Source organism: Delphinus delphis, chromosome 3 (genome assembly GCF_949987515.2).
Source record: "Delphinus delphis chromosome 3, mDelDel1.2, whole genome shotgun sequence".
Classification (NCBI taxonomy): Eukaryota; Metazoa; Chordata; class Mammalia; order Artiodactyla; family Delphinidae; genus Delphinus; species Delphinus delphis.
The window spans coordinates 24,671,307-24,693,330 of NC_082685.1; the positions used below are offsets into that span (position 1 = coordinate 24,671,307).

At 46.7% G+C, this 22,024-nt stretch overlaps 1 protein-coding gene across 1 annotated transcript; it reads right to left on the reverse strand.

Moving 5' to 3' along the window:
• Positions 1–888: 888 nt before the first annotated feature.
• Positions 889–19,290, reverse strand: LOC132422367 (CDK-activating kinase assembly factor MAT1-like). Its single transcript, XM_060007142.1, is given in 8 exon segments — positions 889–966; positions 2,488–2,630; positions 2,742–3,098; positions 3,101–3,192; positions 7,878–7,895; positions 11,713–11,818; positions 13,390–13,527; positions 19,062–19,290. Coding segments are annotated over 8 exon segments (1,161 nt in total).
• Between the last annotated feature and the right edge of the window lie 2,734 nt (positions 19,291–22,024).

Consider the following 22,024-nt stretch of genomic DNA (forward strand, 5'->3'; position numbering starts at 1 on the left):
ATTTCAAAAATAAATTTTAAAAAGCCAAAGAGCGGCGATGTTCGTTAGTTTGTAACAGGGAAACATGGAAACAATCCAAATGTCTATCGATAGGAAATGGTTTAATCAATCAAGGCTTGTAATATGGAATACTCTTCATCAATTTAAAAGAAAAAGGTGGATCGATATATACTAACATGGAACGATCTCCAAGGCAGCTTGGTCAGAGAAAACTAGCAAATGGTTGATCAATGCCACAGGAATGATCCCAGTTGTCTTTTCTTTGTCCTTGTGAGTATAGATGTATGAAAGGTCTAGAACAACACCGTCTAATAGGAATATAATGTGAGCCACTATGTAATTTAAAATTTTCAAGATCCATGTTTTTACAAAGTGAAATTTATCTTATGGAACCCAATGTATCCAAAATATGATGTAAATCAATATAGAAAAGTATTAATCTTATTTTACTTATTTTGTGCTAAATCCTCAACATCGCACTTACGGCAATCTCAATTCTTAGGACCCACATTTCAAGGGCTCAGAAGCCACACGTGGCTTACGGTTACGGTATTATTCAACAGCTCAGGGCTAGAAGGACGCATACCAGGTAACAAGTTATCTCTGGAGAGGGAAGTGGGATTAGGAAAATGGAGTGATTTGTCTAGGATTTTGAAATTTTTACAATGAGGATATAGTCACTACTTACATAATTTTATAAAACAACAAGAACTGGAAATTTTTAAAAATAAGGAGCCAGAACATGAGATGTGAAACTAACAAAATCTATGAATGAGCTTTGTGGAAACACAGTATTAAAATCAATGCATCAAAAATAAATAAGTAAGAATAAAATCAATTCATCAGCCAAAGAGTGTGCATTTTTGTTAAGTTTGGCCACAGCCAGCCTCAAGAGCCATGGGGCTGCACCAGCCTGCCCAGCCACTGAAAGCCAGCTTCCTGAGGGCCGCCTTGCTTGTTCTCTACCTAGAAACGGGAACCACGGTGCATCCCTGAGGAGTCTGTCACATCAGAGAGACAGGACACTGCTCTCAAATACTTAGACTGAAGCTCTGTCAATGTGCACACAGGAAAACCTGTGCGATCAAAATAGCCTGGGGAGCCTGTTTAAAGAGCAGACTCTCGAGGCCCGCAAAATAGGTGTTTCTGAGGTGGGGCCCAAGAATCTGTAATATACAAGAACTCCAGGGGATTCCTAAGCCCAACTAGGATACAAAGGAACATCCTTCTCTTCTAGCTAACTTTGCACTGCCAGATTCCTGGCTAGAATCTGATTCCATCTAGAATCGTGCTGCCAAAAACTGGTGGAAGATAGGAAGTCCACTCAGAACTCCCCTGCCCCACCCTACAGGAAGATGATCTTCTTTCACTGTACGTACTGAATGATGCTTAAAGACCCCGCAACTTAGAAACAGGCCATCTCTTGGTGAAGACTGCCTTGTCCAGAATTAGCCCTGCTTCTAACGCTGCAAATCAAAGACTCAGGCTGGTGGACCAAGGCCTGCCCTGAGCCCCTGTTCCTATTGGGGGAATGCAAAAGGTGTTTCTTTCTACTTCCACCATCCAGGAGACTGGGACATCCGGGTGGAAGGTTTTCCCTTAAGGTGAGACCTTGTGTCTATTTGGTTTTTGTTGTTGTTTTTTACATCCTTTTCTTTCCTTCTCTTAAAACAAACCAAACATGCAATTCACTGTTTAAAAGGGGTGGAGGGCGCGTGGAAGCAATTTCTTTTTTTTTTTTTTTCCCATTTTAAAAAGCTTTATTGGATAGTGCTTGTTTAGAACATTTACATTTAATGTAATTACGGATACAGTTAAGATTAAATCTACCACCATGCTATTTGTTTCCTAATTATACCATTTCTTTATTTTTTGCCTCTCTTTTCCTGCCCTCCTTTTCATTAATGGAGTATTTTTAATGATCTCATTATTTACTCTGCTACTGGCTTACTGACTATCCCTCTTTGCTTTACATTTGTAGCTGTTGCTCTAGGGTTTATACTAAATATCTCCAAATACTATTATACCTCTTCATGTATAGTGTAGGAACATTACAACAGCAAAGTTTTTTCCCTCTTCCTATCCTTTGTACTAACTGTTGTACATTTTATTTTTGTGTTATTATTCATGGCATTTCCATAATCGTTCAAATGTATTTTTTTAATAAATTTATTTTATTTCTTTATTTTTGGCTGTATTGGGTCTTTGTTGCTGCGCGTGGGCTTTCTCTAGTTGTGGCGAGTGGGGGCTATTCTTCATTGCGGTGCGTGGGCTTCTCACTGCAGTGGCTTCTCTTGCTGCGGAGCACGGGCTCTAGACACGCGGGCTTCAGTAGTTGTGGCACGTGGGCTTCAGTAGTTGTGGCTCGCGGGCTCTAGAGCGCAGGCGCAGTGGCTTAGTTGCTCTGTGGCATGTGGGATCTTCCCGGACCAGGGCTCGAACCCACGTCCCTTGCATTGGCAGGCGTATTTTCAACCACTGCGCCACCAGGGAAGCCCCAAGTCTTCCTAGCATCTCAAGCTCAGGAACTTGTGGTCCACAAGTCTCTATTTGCAGTGGTTGGTATTCATATAGAGCTTCCTCAAGCTTTTGAGTGGGTGCTAATGAAATATATTGACCCATTTTGATGTCTGTGGAAAATGTCACTGGTTTTATAGGTTTAGGTTTTTCAAGTTGCATTTCCAACTGGGTAGATCTATGTTTATGCTGAGCCAAAAGCAGAGCAACAGGGAGATCAGAACTCTCCAGTTCATCTAAAAAAGCCTGCTTATTCTTCCTTTTTAGAATCTGCTGCAGTTGTTCTTCTTTTTGTATAAATAGTCTTCTTTGTTCATTTTCCTGTCGTTCTACCTCTAAAGCTTCTTCCAATTCCTCCTGTTCCCCAGTCGGCTTTAACTTATTTTTCTGAATGACATCTTTGTTTTCCTTTTGGTCTATCTCCATTTTCTTTTTGGTGTTGTCCAAATCCACGTTGTTGGTCAGGTTGAAAACAATTTCCTCCACTTCTTCCAGGAAATCATTATATTCTCTTAGACTAGGAAAGTCTTCTTCCCTTTTATTGTATATCTTTAGCACGTTTTTCTGAATCTCAATTTCCTGTCAACAGTAGGATCTTCAAAGAGTTGTACCCTGAAGTTGCTCCTTCTAAGTGGAGTGCCACACTCAGGGCAGTTTCCAGCTCCTCTCACAAACCTCTCCCCGCCCCCCGGGGAGGCAATTTCTTCAAAGGCATATTCCCAATAGTGAAAAGTTATTGCTTACCTGTGTATAATATCTTTCTCCTGGTTTCTGGTTATTCTGGTCAATAACCTGAAATTGACAGGTGTGATTATCCTCATTAAAAAAAAAAAAAAAGACAGGAGGTTAAGCGAGTTGGGGACGTGTGGGGAGGGAGAAATTAACCTTTACCCTCCCTGTTTGGTCTTGAGCTAGGTAGTGAATACAGAGGGTCACGGTTCATTTTCACAACAACAACGAGAAGCTGTATAGTTACTCTTCCCATCTTCACAACTAAGGGAAGGAGTTGGCTGGCTCGCAAAGCTAGTGAGAGGCAGATTATCCACTGGACTCCTCCGCTGGAGCTCGAGCCCCTGCTTCACACAGAAGAGTTCCCTCTGACATAGAATGATTTACTGCCTACTTCACCCCCACTCAGCCACTTTTAGCCGATTAAAAGAAAGGCCCTCTCACCATAGTTAAACAAGTAGATGAACGTTTTCATCAAAGCTAAATGTCCTTTAATCACCTGATGCCCACTCTCCGATTGGGATTGACATGTATACACTGATGTGTATAAAACTGATGACTAATAAGAACCTGCTGTATAAAAAAATAAATAAAATAAGATTCAAAAATTAGAAAAAACAGAAGTAATCACAATGTCAAGTATGTGATACCTTTCACTTCCACCTTGAAAAGCATGGATATTAAAGTGCTAATATAAAAAATAAAAATCATCTGATGCCCAGTCTCCTTCCCTGACACCTGGCCGCTGTCAGTCTCCTAGTAGAGGAGAGAGAGGAGGGAGAGGAGAGTTTTCCTTCGCCTCACCCACAGCAGCCCTCCGAGGCCAGGCTGGGGGCATTCCATCACACCTGGGAACTCCTTTCCCTGGAAGTTTCTCCCCGCGCTTCCCGCCTCCCCGCCCCCCCACCATCGACACCTCCATCACCATCTCTCTCCGCTCTCAATCTCTCTCTTCTCTTTCAACCTCCCTTCCTCTCTTCCGGTCCTCTAGGAAAAGCAACCAGCAGCTAAGGCAGCCCAGCAGAATGAAGAGCGGGCAGGCGGACCCGTGTGTGGGGCAGCCTCGGCAAGTGAGAAGGTCAAGGTGAGGTGCAAGAGAAGCGAGAGCGAGGAGGAAGCCCGGGAGCGGGGCGTGGCCTGCGCCGCGGTGACAGTCTATCCGGATGTTCCCTTGGTGCTGCTCTGCCTTATCTCTCTTCAGAGGAAGGAGACGCCTCTTAGATCTAAAGAGTGCTGGGTGGCGCTCACCACGGAAACCCGAGAAGGTTCGGCACCCAGGCCCAGGCCCAGTTCTCCTGGAACCCCCCCTCACCCCCACCCCGCCCAGGATGTTGCCCCAGGATGTTGCCGGGGCCTGGACACCATCTCCGACACTTCTGCTGCAGCTCTAAATCTGACCATGTGTGTTTCATCCAAGGCTTTCCCTTCTGCAGGTCTGAGCCCCCAGATGTAACACCCCTTAGTTGTCTCCCCTGAGCCCCCCGAGGAGGAAGACATAAGCGGGTGAACCTGATCAGGGTGCACTGGAAGGCTGAATCACAACCACGGAAAGATCCCCTTCCTGTGCAGGAGGCACTGCGCACGCGCAGAGACTTCGATCAAAGTCACTGCTGGGTGGGTTTCAAATGATCTATCCGAAAGCATTTGCTGTACACCCACAGCCTGCCTGGAAGTGTGTTAGAATGTATTCTCTGCCCTCAAATACCTGAAGACAAGGTAACGCACGGGAAGACGGGCACTTCCTAAACGGAAAAGCAGCGCCCAGAGGCAAGGGGTTACTCTTCCTCTGCACAATTATTTTTATGCTTACTGTAGTACTATGGCTTTATAGATGGAGCAACAGAATGGCTTCTCACACCTCCTCTGCTCCTCACCCCTACATTCCCCAAGCTCCACTCCAGCTTACAACCTTTGCCAACGCCACTCTAGAATGTTTTTAAAAGACGAGGGGGGAGCCCTTCCCTGGTGGCGCAGTGGTTGAGAGTCCGCCTGCCGATGCAGGGGACACGGGTTCCTGCCCTGGCCTGGGAAGATCCCACATTCCGCGGAGCGGCTGAGCCCATGAGCCATGGCCGCTGAGCCTGCGCGTCCGGAGCCTGTGCTCCGCAACGGGAGAGGTCACAGTAGTGAGAGGCCACAACAGTGAGAGGCTCGTGTACCACAAAAAAAAAAAAAAAAAAAAAAAAAAGACGACAGGGGGTGCAAAAAGAGAAAATGCTAAGGCCCTCCAACCACCTTCTTTTGTGGTTATTTGCAGTTTAGAACTATGGAGGGAAGGGGGTCTAACACTGGAGCCAAAATGAAGACACAGTACAGGTGGAAGGCCTGAAATCACCTTGGATCAACTTTCCCACGGCAGGCCTGTCTGCTTTTTTTCCCTTAACAGCCTTGTGTTCTCCATTCCAGGTTAACTCCGTCACCAATAATACTATTAAGGGCCCCTGTTTAGTAAGCACCTACTACCAAGCAAACAGTATGCTAAATCTTTTTGCTTGAACAATGTTCTGGTTATCTACAGCTGCCTAACAAACCATCCCAAAACTTAGTGATATGAAAACAACCATTTTATTATATTCAGTGATCCCGTGGGTCAGGAATTTGGACAGAACATAACAGGGATGGCTTGTCTCTGCTCTATGAAGTCTGGGGCCTCAGCTATGAAAACTGGAACAGCTGGGTGCTGGAATCATCTGGAAGCTGCATCACTCACAGGTCTGGCTCCTGAGCTGGAATGACTAGAAAGCTGGTTCATCCGGAACTGTCAGTCAGCGGACTTACACGTGGTCTCTTCCTATGGCTTGAGCTTCCTCACAGCATGGTGGCCTCAGGGTACTCAGACTTCTTATGTGGTACCTCATGGCTCCAAGAGCAAATGTTCCAGCAAACAGAAAAACAGAAGTTACATGGCTTTTTCTGATCTAGCCACAGAAGTCATGTGGTGTCACTTCTATAGTATTTTACCAGTTATATTGATTGAAGCAGTGTCAAACCTGCCCCACATTCAAAGGGAAAGGACATACCCACCTACCCCACCCCCCATGGGAGAAGGGCCAAAGAATCTTTGCTTTACTACACTGTCTTCTTTAATTCCCAAACAGTCATCTTTTGAAGAAGTATGAGTATTATTCCCACTTTACAGATGGGAACATTGAGGTTCAGGGAGGTTAAACAATGCAAACAGCCCTACTCCAAAGCTTGAGCTCCAAATCACTGCCCACAAGACTCACTGCCTGGCATTTCTGATGCCTTCCTTTATTCTGGATGCTCCCCAAAACCACCCCCAGCCCAATCTCCAGGACCCTTCTTTCCTCACCTCTTTCTGTTGGTTTACCTGCTCTGAATTCCCTTCTGTCCTGGAAGTAGCCAATGATACTTCCACCTCCATCCCACATCCCATCTTCACCAGCTTTGGGGCCCAGGATGGAAATTTCAAGGAAGGCAGCCCTCCAGGTTTGACCAATCTCTAATGTCAGCCACTTGTGAGCTCTTCATGGTCTTTTAGGCCAGAGTAGGAACGGCCTTTGTCCTATGGAATCCCCACTGACTCAGGGCAGCTGGTTCAGTGGCCTGGGGCTCTGATGCACCCAGCCTTCATTCTGCCATTGGCCCATGGCCAGTCCTAACTGGGAAACAAAACCCCACCATTGTTTGAGTATTTCCTTTATATATTATCATCAGTGCCTTAAAATAAAAAAGAAGGCTTTAGGAAGACAAATGGTAAAAATACTGGTAGCATACACTAAAATGACAAAATGATACTAGCTAATATAAAGAGCTCATAAAAATCAATAAGAAAAAAATGAAGATCTCAGTAGATAAATAGATAATGCAAATAGGTGATACATTTTTAAAAAGAAAAATACAAATGGATTACAAACATTTGAAACTAATCAAAATAATTTAAAATAATTATAGTCTGATGTTTTCACCTCATATATTTGCAAAGATTCATAAAATGAGAATTCCCAAATTGCTTTCCAGAAGGATTGTACACAGTTATACACATGTTTCACTCATGTTCTAAGAGAGGGGCTCTTCCTGGGCTGCAGCAATCAGGAGGCGGGACTAGGATTGTGACCTTAAGAGGGTGTAGGATATCTCATCTACATCTCTACATTTACATTGTCTATGTTTTAAAAACCCATGGAGTTTAAATTATCCCACTTAGATTGCTATGTAAATATTTGATCTACCACAATGCATAAAAAAGGATACATAATCGTGATTTCTGCCCTCTCCTTCAAATCCAAAGGGTTTTATTGGAGTTTCCCCTATTTAATGAGTGACTAAAATATTCTTAGCAGAAACAATGCTCTGGCAACTATGAGGAAAACAAGCAGAATCAAACATGTGTTATGTCTTCAAGGAGTTTACCATGGATGGCAGGGCTGGTTGCCCAGAATCCAAGAAGCTACTCAGCCGCAGACACCCCAGACATGTGAACCAGCAGTGCTACTGCCTCAAGGTCAGAACCATGTCACAAGGCCAGAGCCAAAAATGGATGCAATGGCATTCAGAGAGTAAAAATGCAAACCACAAACTGGGAGATGACATTCACAATAAGTAAATATCCAACAAGACACTGGTATCCAAATATATAAAGAATTCCCACAACCCAATGAGAAAAAGACAAAAGATTTAAACAGGCCCTTCGCAAAACAGGACATTCAAAAAGCCAATGAACGTTTGAAAAGTTGCTCAATTTCATTAGTCAGTAGGGAAAGGCAAAATAAAACCACACTGAGATAGCCCTACACTCTCATCAGAATGGCTTAAAATTAAAAACTGATTACACCAAGTGTTGGCAAGGATGTGGAGTGACTGCAATTCTTCAACACTGCCAGCATGAGTATAAACTCATACAACTGTAAATTGGAAAACTGTTGAGTAGAATCTACTAAAATTGAATTTATGAATATCCTCTGGCCCAGCAATTCCACTCCTAGATATACACCCAATAGAAATGTGCTGTTCACATATGTTGTTCAACAGCATATGTTCAACAAAAGACATGTGCTAGGGTGTCCATAGCAGCACTCACTAGTCATAACAGTCAGAAACTGAAACCCACCCAAAAGCACATCAAGAGAGAAAGGGTCTAAAAAAGAATGAAATGTTGCCATTTGCAGCAACATGGATGAACCTGAAGATTATCATACTAAGTGAAGTCAGACAGAGAAAGACAAGTATTATATGACATCACTTATGTGTGGAATCTAAAAAATAATACAAATGAACTTATTTATTAAACAGAAACAGACTCATAGACATAGAAAACAAACTTATGGTTACCAAAGGGAAAAGGGGGGTATGGATAAATTAGGAATATGGGATTAACAGATACACACTACCATATATAAAATAGATAAACTCTTAGAGGAAAACATAGGCAGAACACTCCTTGACATAAATCACAGCAAGATCTTTTCAATCCACCACCTAGAGTAATGAAAATAAAAACAAACCATAAACAAAAGGAAAAGACAACCCTCTCGCCGGAATGGGAGAAAACTTTTGCAAATGAAGCAACTGACAAAGGATTAATCTCCAAAATATACAAACAGCTCACGCAGCTCAATATCAAAAGCACAAACAACCCAATCAAAAACTGGGCAGAAGACCTAAACAGACATTTCTCCAAAGAAGACATACAGATGGCCAAGAAATGCATGAAAAGATTCTCAACATCACTAATTATTAGAAAAATGCAAATCAAAACTACAATGAGGTATCACCTCACACCAGTCAATGGTCATCATCAAAATATCTACAAACAGTAAGTGCTGGAGAGGGTGTGGAGCAAAGGGAACCCTCCTACACTGTTGGGGGGAATGTAAATTGGTACAGCCACTATGGAGAACAGTATGGAGGTTCCTTAAAAAACTAAAAGTAGAATGACTATACGATGCAACAATCCCACTCCTGGGCATATATCTGGGAAAACCATAATTTGAAAGGCTCTATGCACCCCAATGTTCACTGAAGCACTATTTACAATAGCCAAGACATGGAAGCAACCTAAATGTCTATCAACAGAGGAATGGATAAAGATGTGGTACATATACACAGTGGAATATTACTCAGCCATAAAAAGGAACGAAATAATGCCATTTGCAACAACATGGGTGGACCTAGAGATTGTCATACAGAGTGAAGTAAGTCAAAAAGAGAAAGACAAATATCTTATAATATTGCTTATATGTGGAATCTAGAAAAATGGTACAGATGAACTTATTTGCAGAAATAGGGTCACAGATGTAGAAAAAAAACTTATGGTTTGTTTGGGGAAAAGGTGGGGGGGGTGGGATGAACTGGCAGATTGGCATTGCCATATATACACTGCTATATATAAAATAGATAACTAATGAGAACCTACTGCATAGCACAGGGAACTCTACTCAATGCTCTGTGGTGACCTAAACGGGAAGGAAATCCAAAAGGGAGGGGATGTATGTATATGTATGGCTGATTCATTTTGCTGTACCTTAGGAGCTAACACAACATTGTAAAGCAACTATCCTCCAATAAAAATTAATAAAAATAAATAAATAAAAATAAAAAACAACCACAAGATTTACTGTATAGCACAGGGAACTATATTCAATATCTTGTCATAAGCTATAATGGAAAATAATCCAAAAAAAAGAATACACACACACACACACACACACAAACATATATATATATATACATAATCTGAATCACTTTGCTGTACACCTGAAACTAACACAATATTGTAAACCAACTATAAAAGAGAGAGAGAGAATGGGTCAGTAGTAGTATTTTCATACAATGAAGTGTTACAAACTAAATGGAGCTAACTACAACTACAAACAGTACAGATGAATCTCACAAACATATGCTGAGTAAAAATTGCCAGACACAGAGTCTATATTATATGATTAGATATATGTGAAGTTCAAAAATAGGCAAACCTAATCTATGTTGTTAGAAGTCAGAATAGTAATTATCCTGGAGGAAAGGGGAAGGGGCTTCTAGGTACTGGTAATGTCCCATTTCTTGAATTGGCTACTAATTACACAACCGTGTTCAGTTTGTGAAAATTGACAGGGCTGTTCACTTTTACTTTGTTCACTTCCATGTGATGCTGGAATAAAAAGTTTCCAAAAACTGGGAAGGCTTCAGAGCCACAAACGTGCTCAGCAAGGGGGAGCAAGTGCACTCCTGGACTGGGTCAGGGCGTAGGACACCCCAGGGTTTGTCACAGGAACAAACAAAGCTCACTCCCTTAACCCAAGGAGCATCTCCCAAAGTCACTGCCCAGGATCACTGCTCAGGACCCAGGAACTGGCCGAGAACTGTTCCCAGGGCTGCCTGGTCCCACGTCCCCTCTCACCACTTCTCATGGACAAGCAGTACAGCTTCCCCTAAAGAAAAGTACCTAGAGCTTCTAGAAGATGACAGCCACATCTAGGGAGACAGCAGGGTACTGAGGGTTCACACCTGATCTACCCTTGGCTGTTCTCACCACCCCTAGCTCTAAATGTCCCAACTCCCCAACTCTCACCCCACACATTCTGTTAGAAGAAAAGAAACAAAGCACCCTGGATTACTTCTACAGAAGTGTTCATTCAGAGTAGCTTTTTGTGAGGGTCACTGCCCTGGAAGAGTGGGGGAAGCAGCTCTCCCCATCCAGGTGGGCCATCTCCAGATCTACCCAGGACTGAATAACTAGGTCACCAGTGTAACTCAAACAGATGGCATGGCAGTGTCCGGTTCACATTCTGCTAGTTTCAACATAGCACATGGCACATATGACCCACCCTGCAAGACACACAGCTAGAGTCTCCCCTCCACTGCCACAACCAATTTTATAATAATCAAATTCAGTATTTTTTAATTTCACATAAAATAAAATGGAAAGGCCCGCAGGGAGTAGGGAGACCTAGACCGAGCTCTTAAAGAATGGGAAGATTCAGAAATGCCTGCTCCTCTCCATAATAAATGAGAACCCAAATTTTCCCAATGCCTGCATTTTCCTCTGTATGGGTTTGGTGGGTGGTCCTCTCTCAGCAGGTGGAGTAATCCTGAGGATGCTGGGCAAGTTGGAAGGGAGCAAGTCTGTACTGAAGCCAAGAAGAAATCCCCCCCGCCCCCACCCCCTCCAGCTTCGCAGAAAAAAAGGAACCCTGTAAGGAATTATGGGGCTGGAAATAAAGGGAGTCTGAATCCCACCTTCCTAGATGGTTGGTGGCTGTGTGCATCCTTAAGGGGATTGAAATGTATTTGTTATTGTTATCGGATTATATTTCTTAAAAAAAAACCTGGATAAAACCTACTTTGATACATAAAGAAAAATGAGGAGACTAGGGTAGCAGTGCTTAGACATCCAAGAAGGCCCAGGGCCTACCGGCAGATCACTACATCTAAAAACATTTCGGCGCGGAGCCTGGCCTGCAGATCTCTCCTGAGTGTTCACCACGGGAGGGGGAAGCCGAGGCCGGCCACAGGGCCTTTGCGAAGGCTGGAAGACCAGCCTGGGTTGCATCTTTCCTCTGCGCCCTGTCCTCAGGCCCGGCTGCAGGCAGCTCTGACTCCAACTTGCAGTAAGCTGGACAGGTGACGCCGCCAGAGGCTAGACCGGTGGCCAGATCTGGAGGTCCCACCGACCCTCAGGGCTTGGGAGTTCTCTCCTCTCCCCGCACAGGTCACCCGGAGGCTGGCGAAACCTCACTCTACCGCAGTGCGAAAGGTAACCTGGCGCCGGGCAGGCGCTTCCTGAAGCCCTGGCGGCCCTCTCCAAATGACAAAGCCGATTTTCCTCCGGACGCCGGCAAGCAAGGTTGCCCAGATAGTCGCCAAAGCACTGCTCTCAACAACTATTTCCTTGGAAGAAAAGAAAAGAAAAAAGAAACCGTCCCCTCCCCCGCGAGTGATCTGCACCCCAAGTCTTCCCCCAGACGGGTCGATTTCAGCCTGTTAATTTCCTCCTGGGCCCGAGTGGGAGTTCTAGGCCCCCCGCACCTTCATCCTGGCCCCCGCCTCTTCGCCCCACCCTCCGGGACCCCCGAAGGGGCGGCGGGGCCTAGCCGAGGGCGCTGCGCGTGACCCCGAGCGGAAGGGCCCCAGTCTGGGTCCTAATGCGGGTGGCGTCTCCCTTGACAGGCGGCGTTTGGGGACAACAGCGGGGACGGGAGATAAGGTGACATACCAGAGCAGATTTGGTGCGCGCGCTGATACTCCTCTCCCGACAGGAAACGCGGAGCTATTTAAAAGACCCTATCGATTACTTTATCTTTCCCGGAGGAAAGCTTCTTGCAGAGAGACAAAAGATGTTCCCTACCTAGAGATACAAGGCCACAGCTCTCCACACACAACGGAGGGTCTGCACAGGCGACGCCCAATTAGGGCGCAGGGACACATGTACACCGCAGAGGGCACACCCGCGTGTGTGCCAAGAACGGCTCTGGAGGGCAAGAGCGGAGAGGAGGGCAAGGGGAATTTCACAGGATGATTTGCTGTACTCTTTGAATTTCTTTTTGACCGTGTGCACTTAAGGCACACACCAAGAAAGTGACTATGCACTTAAAGTACGTGTATGTGTAGCCGTGTCGTTTCGGCAAACTTAAAGCGCACCAGTGAGCACATTCAAGGCGGGTTACTGGTCTCTGTGAACGTATTCCACAGACACACGTCCCAAAAGTGAACGCTCCATCGTGCTCCTTTTAAGTGCTTGAATGTCTGCAACTGTCATGTGTACGCTTAAAGTATGGGGAGGCGTCAACACGGCCCTCTACAATGCGCTCATTTTGTGCCTGCGTTCCCGCATTTCGCCAATCTGTTGGGAGCGCTGAATGCCGTCAGCGACATCCTGCTACTGACACCGAATTTGCTCCGGAATCCCGAAGCTTGTTAGCCTCCGGGTCCCCTGCGCCATGCCCCGGGGAGGCTCCTAAGAAATATCGACTGAACCGAATTGCACGGAATCGGATTTTTTTTTTTTTTCTATGCAACAATTTGCACCCTAGGCATTCTCAGTGCGTTCCGCCGGGCTGTGGAAACGTCGCTGCATTTCGCAGAGCAGGCTGGAAGATGAGACAAGGAAGGAAGTTGCGGAAGAAGCAAAGGTGGCGGGCCTAGGAAGGTTTGATCGCCCACTGCCAGCTTCAATTCGACACTGACCAGGCCGCAGCGATCCAGGGTAGAAGCTCCGGGGGCCACGGTGTCGGCCCGAGCCAGGGAGGCCGCACAGATCTGGCCGCGACTCTTGAAGCTCTCTCCGGAAAGCCACGGCCGACGACCCCAGCCCAAGCTGCAGCACTGCAGACCCCGCGAAAACAGGCGTCCGTTTGCCCAGCTCGGCTTTTCCCAAAGCTTCGCGTTCACGCCAAGGGCTCTGCCAAAGCCGTGGCTCCCGAGCTGTACACCCACCGGGCAGGTGTTCACCGGCCCTAGAAAATCCATTTTCCTCTTCACTGTTTTCCGAATCGTTGTCTATCCGACTCGAATGTCACCTGACTTTTCCAGCTGTGACCTTCAGCGACGGGATCCTGAGGGACAAGTGGCAGCGTCTTGGTTCTCTCCGCCTCTCCTCGCTGTTTTCGCTGGAGCAGTTTGCAGCCGGGGGCGGACTGCGGTCCAGAGGAGAAAGCACGAAATTAACACCAAACGACAACGGAAGTTTAAAAGCGATCTGGCAAACCTTAACACGTGTTTTAAAGCGTGTGACATCTAGGCACCCAGGATAAATTCGGTTACAGAAACATACCCCACAAAGCATGAGAAAGTGGCTTACACAAAGATACTATGAACAAAAACTGTCAAGTCAAAAGTGCAAAGGAGGGGACGGGAAAAAATGCAAAGGAGTCAGCGGAAGGTAGTTCCTCTCAGAAAAACAAAAACAAATGTATAATAAATAAGACTTAAATTTGTAGAAAATGTCCCCAGAAGGATATATATTTTTTTAAAGCTGGATGGTGGTGGGAATTAACTGAGAAGGGGCAGAAGGAAACCTTTTCAGGTTATGCAAATATTTTTGTATTTTTTTAAATGTTTTTGTAGCTTGATTGTGGTGGTCCTTGCACGGGTTTATTCATGTGTCACGATTCATCGAACTGTACACTTAGACTGTGTTCATTTTGTTCTAGGTACATTATGCCTCAATAAAGTTGATTTTAAAAATAAATAAACCTGGAAACAACTTTGTCTTTAGGGAAGGGAACTGGGTGGCTGGGGAGAGGCCTGGAATACTTTACATTGTATTTCCCTCTTTACGTGTTTATTTTGGGTTTTCATTGTTGTTTTGTTTTTACGGTGTATTACTTATTCAAAATGTATAATTAGGATATTCAGTGCTGTGAATATAAAACAATCGTTAAGGAAACCAACAAAAACAAGAACAGAAGATGCTCAAACACCCCCCTGTAGGGACAAGAAAAATTGTGCACTGTCCAAGCACAGAAAATATTTGGGAAGGGGAAATATCTTTAATGTTCAGATTTGTTTCATTTGTTCTTTTGCTCCTATGTTTCAGACACCAACGAAAAATGAGGACCTAAAACTTTTCTGGTGTTTACGTGGGTGTGGGTGGCTGTCATCTCCTTGAGGACTGAAGGACTCCCAGGGCAGGCCAGCCACCGGAGAATTCCATGCAAGGCCACAGGAGCCTTTCCTGGCCATCACGTCCCAGCTCCCATGAGAGCTATCCCGCTTGGAGCAAAGATGCGGTGGCTCCTTGGGCCTCCTGGAGAAGGCCAGAACTTGGAGTGCACGACACCCCGAGATCCCTCCCAGAGGTGGAAGCAGGGCCTCCCAGAGGCTAAGCAAGCCAACAGGGTCCCTGGAGCCCAGAGAGGCCCCAGAGCCCAGCCCACCTCCCTATGGAGACCAGTGACTACAAGGGTCCCACCTCTGTCTGGGGGAACCAGATGTGACATACCTCCATGTATCACGCTGCAATACAGGGAAGAGTCACTTTGGCCTTGTTAAGACAGATTCCAGATCTAGTTCCGACTCAGCGCTATTTCAGAGAGAGTTTTGGAGGCTGACCCTCAAGAGACAGAGGGACAGTGGGTCCAAGGCCAGGGGCCAGGAAAACTAGGACATGCCAGACTTCTCTGCTGGCCTGAGGACAGGACCTGGGTGGGGTTACCAGGCCTTCCCACCAGCCTCATCTACTGCCCCACTCACAGCCACCAGACCCACAGCATCTTCAAGCAGCAAGCCAAGGCATTGATTAATGGAGGGAGCTGCATTCCCAGTGACCCCAAAACTGGGCTCTGGCCCTGGACCAAAGCACAGGTCAGGGGGAGATCATGAGGGTGAATTTGCTGAGTGGTAATCGGGACCGTTGAGGTCCTGTCCCTGGATAGTGCTGGACGAGTGCTGGCCACCCCACTCCCCTCTCTCTGAAGCTCCCCTGACCACCCTCCTCAGTCTTCCTACCACTGATGGCTTAGCTCCAGTTCCCTCTCGGAGACTGGAGATTTCATTGAAGTCTCAAGCCGTACACACCATTGATTTGTAAATTCCAAGATGAGGGGTGAGGCCCATAACTGTGCATTTTTAACACGTACTCCAGGGAATTCTGGCCTAGATGCTTCCACAGCCCAGGATTCCCTTCCCCTCCTTTAAAGGCATAACTTGATTCACTCTATTTGGAGTTTATCTTGATTGTGCTTTTTTAAAAATCTCTTTAAGGCAAGATACATGCATATGGTAAGAACAACAACAAAAAGGAGGAAATTGTCCTAAAAAATGTACTAAAATGTCATGTTTTAGTCCTGATCTTCCCTCCCCCAGTACTCTTCCCCAGAAGTTTTCGTTACCTTTTGTTTACCCTTCAAAAAATTTTCGTAAACCTACATATATGTACATATGCCCATATTTAAAACACAAACACTGCATCTTGATTTGATATTTAATGTGTCTCAAAAAGTATCCCTAAGAATACATAACAAATGTAACTAATTCTTTCTCAGGTCTGCTAGTATTCTGTTCCATGGGCGATATAATTTTTTTAACCAGTCCTATAAGATAGATATATTGGGTTTGTTTTGATTCTTTAAAAATATTTAAAACTGCAATGAAAATACTTTACTAAACATACATGTGTGTGTAGAACCATCCTCGAAGTGGAAATACTTGTACAAAGGGCTTATGCATTTTTAATTGCAACAGTACTAAATTGCTGAAGAGGTTTCCCAGTTTACACTTCCAGTCAACAGCGTGAAAGAGTGACTAGGCAGAGTAATTATCAAAGTTTGTGATCTTTGTCAATCTGATGAGTGAAAACCTTTGCCTCGTGGTTTTTAATTTTTTTTCTTCCTTTCTTTCTTCCTTCTCTTTCTTTCTTCTGTTTTTCCTTCCTCCCTTCCTTCTTTCCTTCCTTCCTTCCTTCCTTCCTTCCTTCCTACCAGCAAAGTTCTGCGAGTCTTGGTCAATTTGTCGATTGCTTTGTTGAGTCATTTTCTTATTGATTCATGGAAGCTCTTTCCATATTGTGGAAATTAGACGGTTTTTTGGTCATTATTTCTAGCACTTAAACTGTGTGCCATTTTCTCTTTGACTCTATTCTGGTTTTGTTTTGCTGTACACAAATTACTTTTATGCCGTCAGGTAATACAATTCATCTTTTATGGTTTCTAGGTCTGTAGTTCTCCTTATCCACCCTTCCAAATATATTAACACTCTAAAATTATTGTTTTAGTCATCTATAGTACTGTTCTGTTTCATTTCTTAAGTTTAACTTTTTAAGCTATCTGGAATTAAATGTATGTGGTGTAACACATATTCACTTTATTTGGAATATGTGTTGTTGTACGGACCGCATTCCCCAAAAGAACATAATATCACAATTGGTAGGGACCTTATTTCCCATCTTATCCAGTTTCATTTTGTAGGTTAGACAACCACCAACATGACTCTCCACCCTTCCCCACTGCCCAGGTGAGTCCAGGTAACAACATGGGACGTTTCCCAGAATGGCACAGCTGGGAAGAGACCTTAGGTACGCCTAAAACCATCTGGGAGACAAACGTGAAACCAGCGACCAGAAAGGAAAAAGGATGTGCTGGAGATCAGCCAATCAGTGGGAAGCAAGACAAGAACCCAGTACTAGTACTGGCTCACAGTCTAGTACTCATTCTGGTACAGCTCTGCCTCCTTCAGGGTCTGTGTGTCTTGGGCTGTGAAACACCAGCACCTGATGCAAGGTGGGCACCCAGTCACTGTGGGTAAACAGATGCACAAATCAGGCCAAGTATCCAGTAGTGACTAGGTGATGAGTCACCTGGAGGCTGGGGGCAAGTTCTGGCCCACTCTTCTAAGCCTTTCCCCTCACTCCCTACCCCCTCACACACACGCACACTCATACAGATATACACACAAATCCACCAGCCAGGTGGATCTGCCCACTGTTTTCCACTTATGTGGGCTCCAGGCCCTTCTTATGGCTGAGCAACTTTGGACAGACAGCCTTTAAAGCAGCTCAGGGGACTTCCTGCCTGTCCCACTGGCTAGAGGAGGCTAGACCCTGGGGCAAAGGAAGCCACAAGCCTGGCAGATTACAGGAGCCTTGGGGACATGAAGATAGTATTTCCAGGGCTCTGCTCAAAGTGCCCAGAAAGTAGGACCAGCTTTATAATTTGTGGAGCCCAGTGCAAAATGAATGAAATGTGGAGCTTCTTGTTCAAAACTTATGAAAAATTTCCAGACAGCAACAACAGAACACAGGGCCCTTCTAAGCTCAGGCCCCGTGAAGCTACACAGTTGGCATACCCATGAAGCCAGCCTTCAGGGAAGGATAGGGTTAATTATAGCGGGAGGCGGGAGGAGCATCCTCCCCAGACCTCTAAAGGCTCCGCTTTTAGGGTAGAAGTGGACTGGGGGGTTATTCACAACAGCCAAAAGGTGGAAACAACCCAAATGTCCATCGACTGTTGAATGTAGAAACAAAATATGGTATACCCATACAATAGGGTATCATTCTGCCATAAAAGGGAACAAAGTACTGATACTTGCTACAACATGGATGAACCTTGAAAATATTATGCTACGTGAAAAAAAGCCAGTTACAAAAGGCCACATATTATATGATTCCATTTGTATGAAACGTCCAAAATAGGTAAATCTAGAGACAGAAAGTAGATTCATTAGTGGTTACCTCGAGCTGCGGAGGTGGGAGATGGGGGAGGGTGTGGGGTTGATGGCTGAAGCCTACAGGTTTCCTTTGGAGCTGATGAAAATGTCCTAGAATTAATCTTGTCATGATTGCGACTCTGTGAATATACTAAAAGTCATGGAATTGTATACTTTAAATGGATGAATAATAAAGTTGTTACCAAAGAAGAAGGGGGGGGCGGTAGGAGGAGATGAAGGAGGGGGCGGAGGAGGAAGAGGACGGAATGGAAGAGATTCTGGAGGAGGTGGAGGAAGAGGGGGAGGTGGAATCTTACATTTCTCCCTCTCTTTCTCTCTCTCACTCAGACGAACTATATGCCAGAAGCCCCCGTGTCGTTGAAGGTTTTGGTGAACCCAGCATCCCCAGTCCAACAACCTGGTCCTCTTCTCTAGCTGCGTGGAGTGTGTGTTGGGGGAAGGGGTAGCGTCTTGTTTCCTCACCAGCTGGTATGACTCTAGGAGTCAGCGACATGCAAGAAAAGAAAACATTCACAGCTCTGCAGTCAGTCCTGTGTTCGAATCCTGAAACTGTCACTTTCCGTCTGTGTGACCTTGAGCAAGTCACTTCACCTTCCTGAGCCTCTTTCTCTTCTGTGGAGCCATCGAGATAAGCGGGTGCGCGAAGACGTTCGAGGGCGTGTGACTCATGCCGTGGGAGAGCAAGAAATTGGTACCTGCTGAGCCAACCCGAATAAGGCGAGTCCCGGGCAGGAAAAATCCGGTGCCCCGGAGGCCGCCCGGGCTCTTCCGGAGCCCAGGGCGAGGGCAGCAGCCCCCAGAGTCGCCCCCCACTCTCAAGCCCCGGCCCTGAAGCAAGGCAGGACGCCTGAGGGGCCCCGCGGCCGGGCCGGGGAGCCGGAGCGAGGGCCGGGAGCCGGGCCGCAGCCGCCGCTGCTCATCCATCAGCCGGACGAAGAGCAGAGGCGCGCTCTCGGCCCTCTGTTTGCTTTCTCGCCAATTATTGCCGCGCCGTAGCCCCTTTGTTGATACAGTAGTCCGAAAAAGTGCTAATGTTCATTTATCAGGGGGCCTGCCGGGGACTCCCACGAGTTGCGATTCTTCCCAAAATATAAACACGGGGCGAGCGTCCCAGACAGAAACCCCCATCTGTTTCCCCGGCGCGGGCCGAGAGCGAGGCGTTGTTGAAGATAAAGCCGAGGATAACGCCGCCTGTCTCCAATGGACGTCTCCCCGGCGCATTAATGACATTCCCGGTGATAGTTCCAGCTTATCTTTCAATTAATCATATATACCTTTTGCGGCCGACCCTGCTGATTGCAGGAAAGTGGGGGCCGGCTCGGGCCGCTCCGATCGCTTTCAATTAATAATATTTTATGTGCGTAGAATGCTCTCAAGTCATCCTGGAATCTGGCCCATCTTAAAGCACCGACTCTTTAAAAGGCAAGGAAATAGATTTTCAATCTCTCCTCTCTGCTCCTTTTGTCTTTCTCCCTCTCTCTGCCTTTCTCTGGACTGAAGGTTGTTTGTTTGTCCTGCTAGTTTGGCCAAAGTGCGGCTTAGAGAGGCGGCCAGGTTAGGTCAGTCGCCCTTGGGAAGGAAGATGCATCCCTGGTGGGGCTGGAGAATCAAGTTTCCTCCCTCCCTCCCCCCAACCATGGCAACTTCACTTAAAGAAAACAAAAATGTTTTTACTGACTCAGAAATTGTGAGGACTTCAAAGAAAATTAGAAATTGCTCTTGGACATTTCTCTGCAGAGACCAGCGTGGGTCACCCCAATTTTGATTTTACTCGTATTTATCCGGTTTTGCCCCGTTTTCCTCTTTTTGGCAACGCTAAGGCCTGTTTTAGATCCAAGAGAAATTATTACCGGATTCACAGAGGGTGTGGGCGGTTGAAAACGTATTGATTTTGTCCAAATATGGAGGGTTTTCTTTCCTCCCCTTTTCATGACACCTGACCCACAAATCTGTCAGCCCTAGGAACCCCCATACCCAAAAATAAGTGATAAATCTTCACCGCCTTGATTTGCAGAGGAAATGCTGAATTTTTCTCTTCCTCCAGAACTCCCTTACAACACACACACACACACACACACACACACACTAAAAACAGAGATCCCGGATGCAGCCTCAATGTCCCCCATTAAACGGTAATATTTCAGGCGTCGGCTCACACTAATCTTTCAAACTGTCATCGCGAGCCGCCCGGCCAGCCCATTCACTTAACAGCGCTCCCAGGACCCTCGCTCCGAGCTCTTTTCAGCGAGACGTTTAATTGAATCGGATGTGGCTCGTTTGCCAGACGTCACCGCCTCGGCGATAGGCATCCTCTCCCATTCCCCAAAAACATTCTTGAAAGGCGAGGCGGGCCCCCAAGCTAGGTTAGTTGAAGGCAATTACTGTAACATTGGCCAAAAGCCGTGGCGAGGTAGAGCCGAAGAGAGGCCACTGATCTGCAGATCCGTCGAGGGAGAACTCGGGTTAGGAGGTTGGGAAGTGGGCGGGTGCGGAGGGTTCCTGGGGCTTTCGAACTCCCCACATTTGAAAAAAGGAATCTCTACGCAGACCAAGCTAACAGTCCCAGAACCGGCCGTGATCCCCGGCTCGAAGACTTAAAGCGAGATTCCGCCGCGGTGGTGGGGGCCTGGTAGCGACGGCTGGCGCCTGGAAGCCGGGTCGGAGTGCTCCGAGCCTCCGCGACCGCCGCGCGGGGCTCCGCTCTCCTTCGCCCTAGCCCGGAGGCCACAGGTCCCGGGAGTGTGGATTTGATGAGGCGTTGGCAAAGTTCCAACATTAGGCCTACGCTTGACTTCACTGGCGCCCTTCCCGGTGGCCCTAACCGACGGTTCACCGTCAGGCTTGAGCACCCTAAGATTCACGTTCTGGACCTGCTTCATGCATTTCCTGGGCGCCTTGAGGGCGCATTCTGGAATCTAAGGCCCTGAGCCCTGTCCTTAGGTTGCCTTTGGCCCTGTGTGCCTTTCTTCTGGTTCAAACGCTTCTTCCCTGGTCCCCAACTCGCCCTCCGCAAGGAGCCGAGCCCTACAGGTCTCCATTCTCAGAAAGTCGGCGCGCTCCACCCGGACTTCCCCGCAGAAGCTAGGGCGGTGGGAAGTCGACGTTTTTCCCCTGACAAGCCTCGCCATCCCTAGAGATAGGATAAGGCGGAGACCATAACCTGGGGCCATTCTGTCTGCCCAAATCCTCCCTGAAATTGTACACAAAATAGAGCGCCTCTCTGCAGTTTTCTGGGGGTGAGGGGAAGGCCCCCCAAGCTTTCATCAGATCTCCCAAGGGACCCAGAAGGATGAGGTGGGCTAGCGCAGGATCTGACCGGATAGCTTGCTCCCGGGAAACACTTACTTGTTTCTCTGACAGAAGATCCCTACTTTACTGACCCTGGGCTAAAAATTAACACCCCGGCCCCCACCCCCCATGCGCCTGGCCCGGCCGCCGCCGCGGCGCCCCACTCGGAGCCGGCCCAGAGAAATCTTGGCCACGTTGAGTTCAGAGGAGCCCCACCTGCCTGAGAACTAAACCTGAGCTGGGACCTGAGTCCCTTGTGCTGACAAAGGCCTAGGGGACTCGCTGCTAGGCAGGGAGGGCAGGGGAAAGAGGGAGGTCGGAATGACGGGCCCTCAAGAATAGGAGAAAAGGCCACTGGGATCTAGGATGC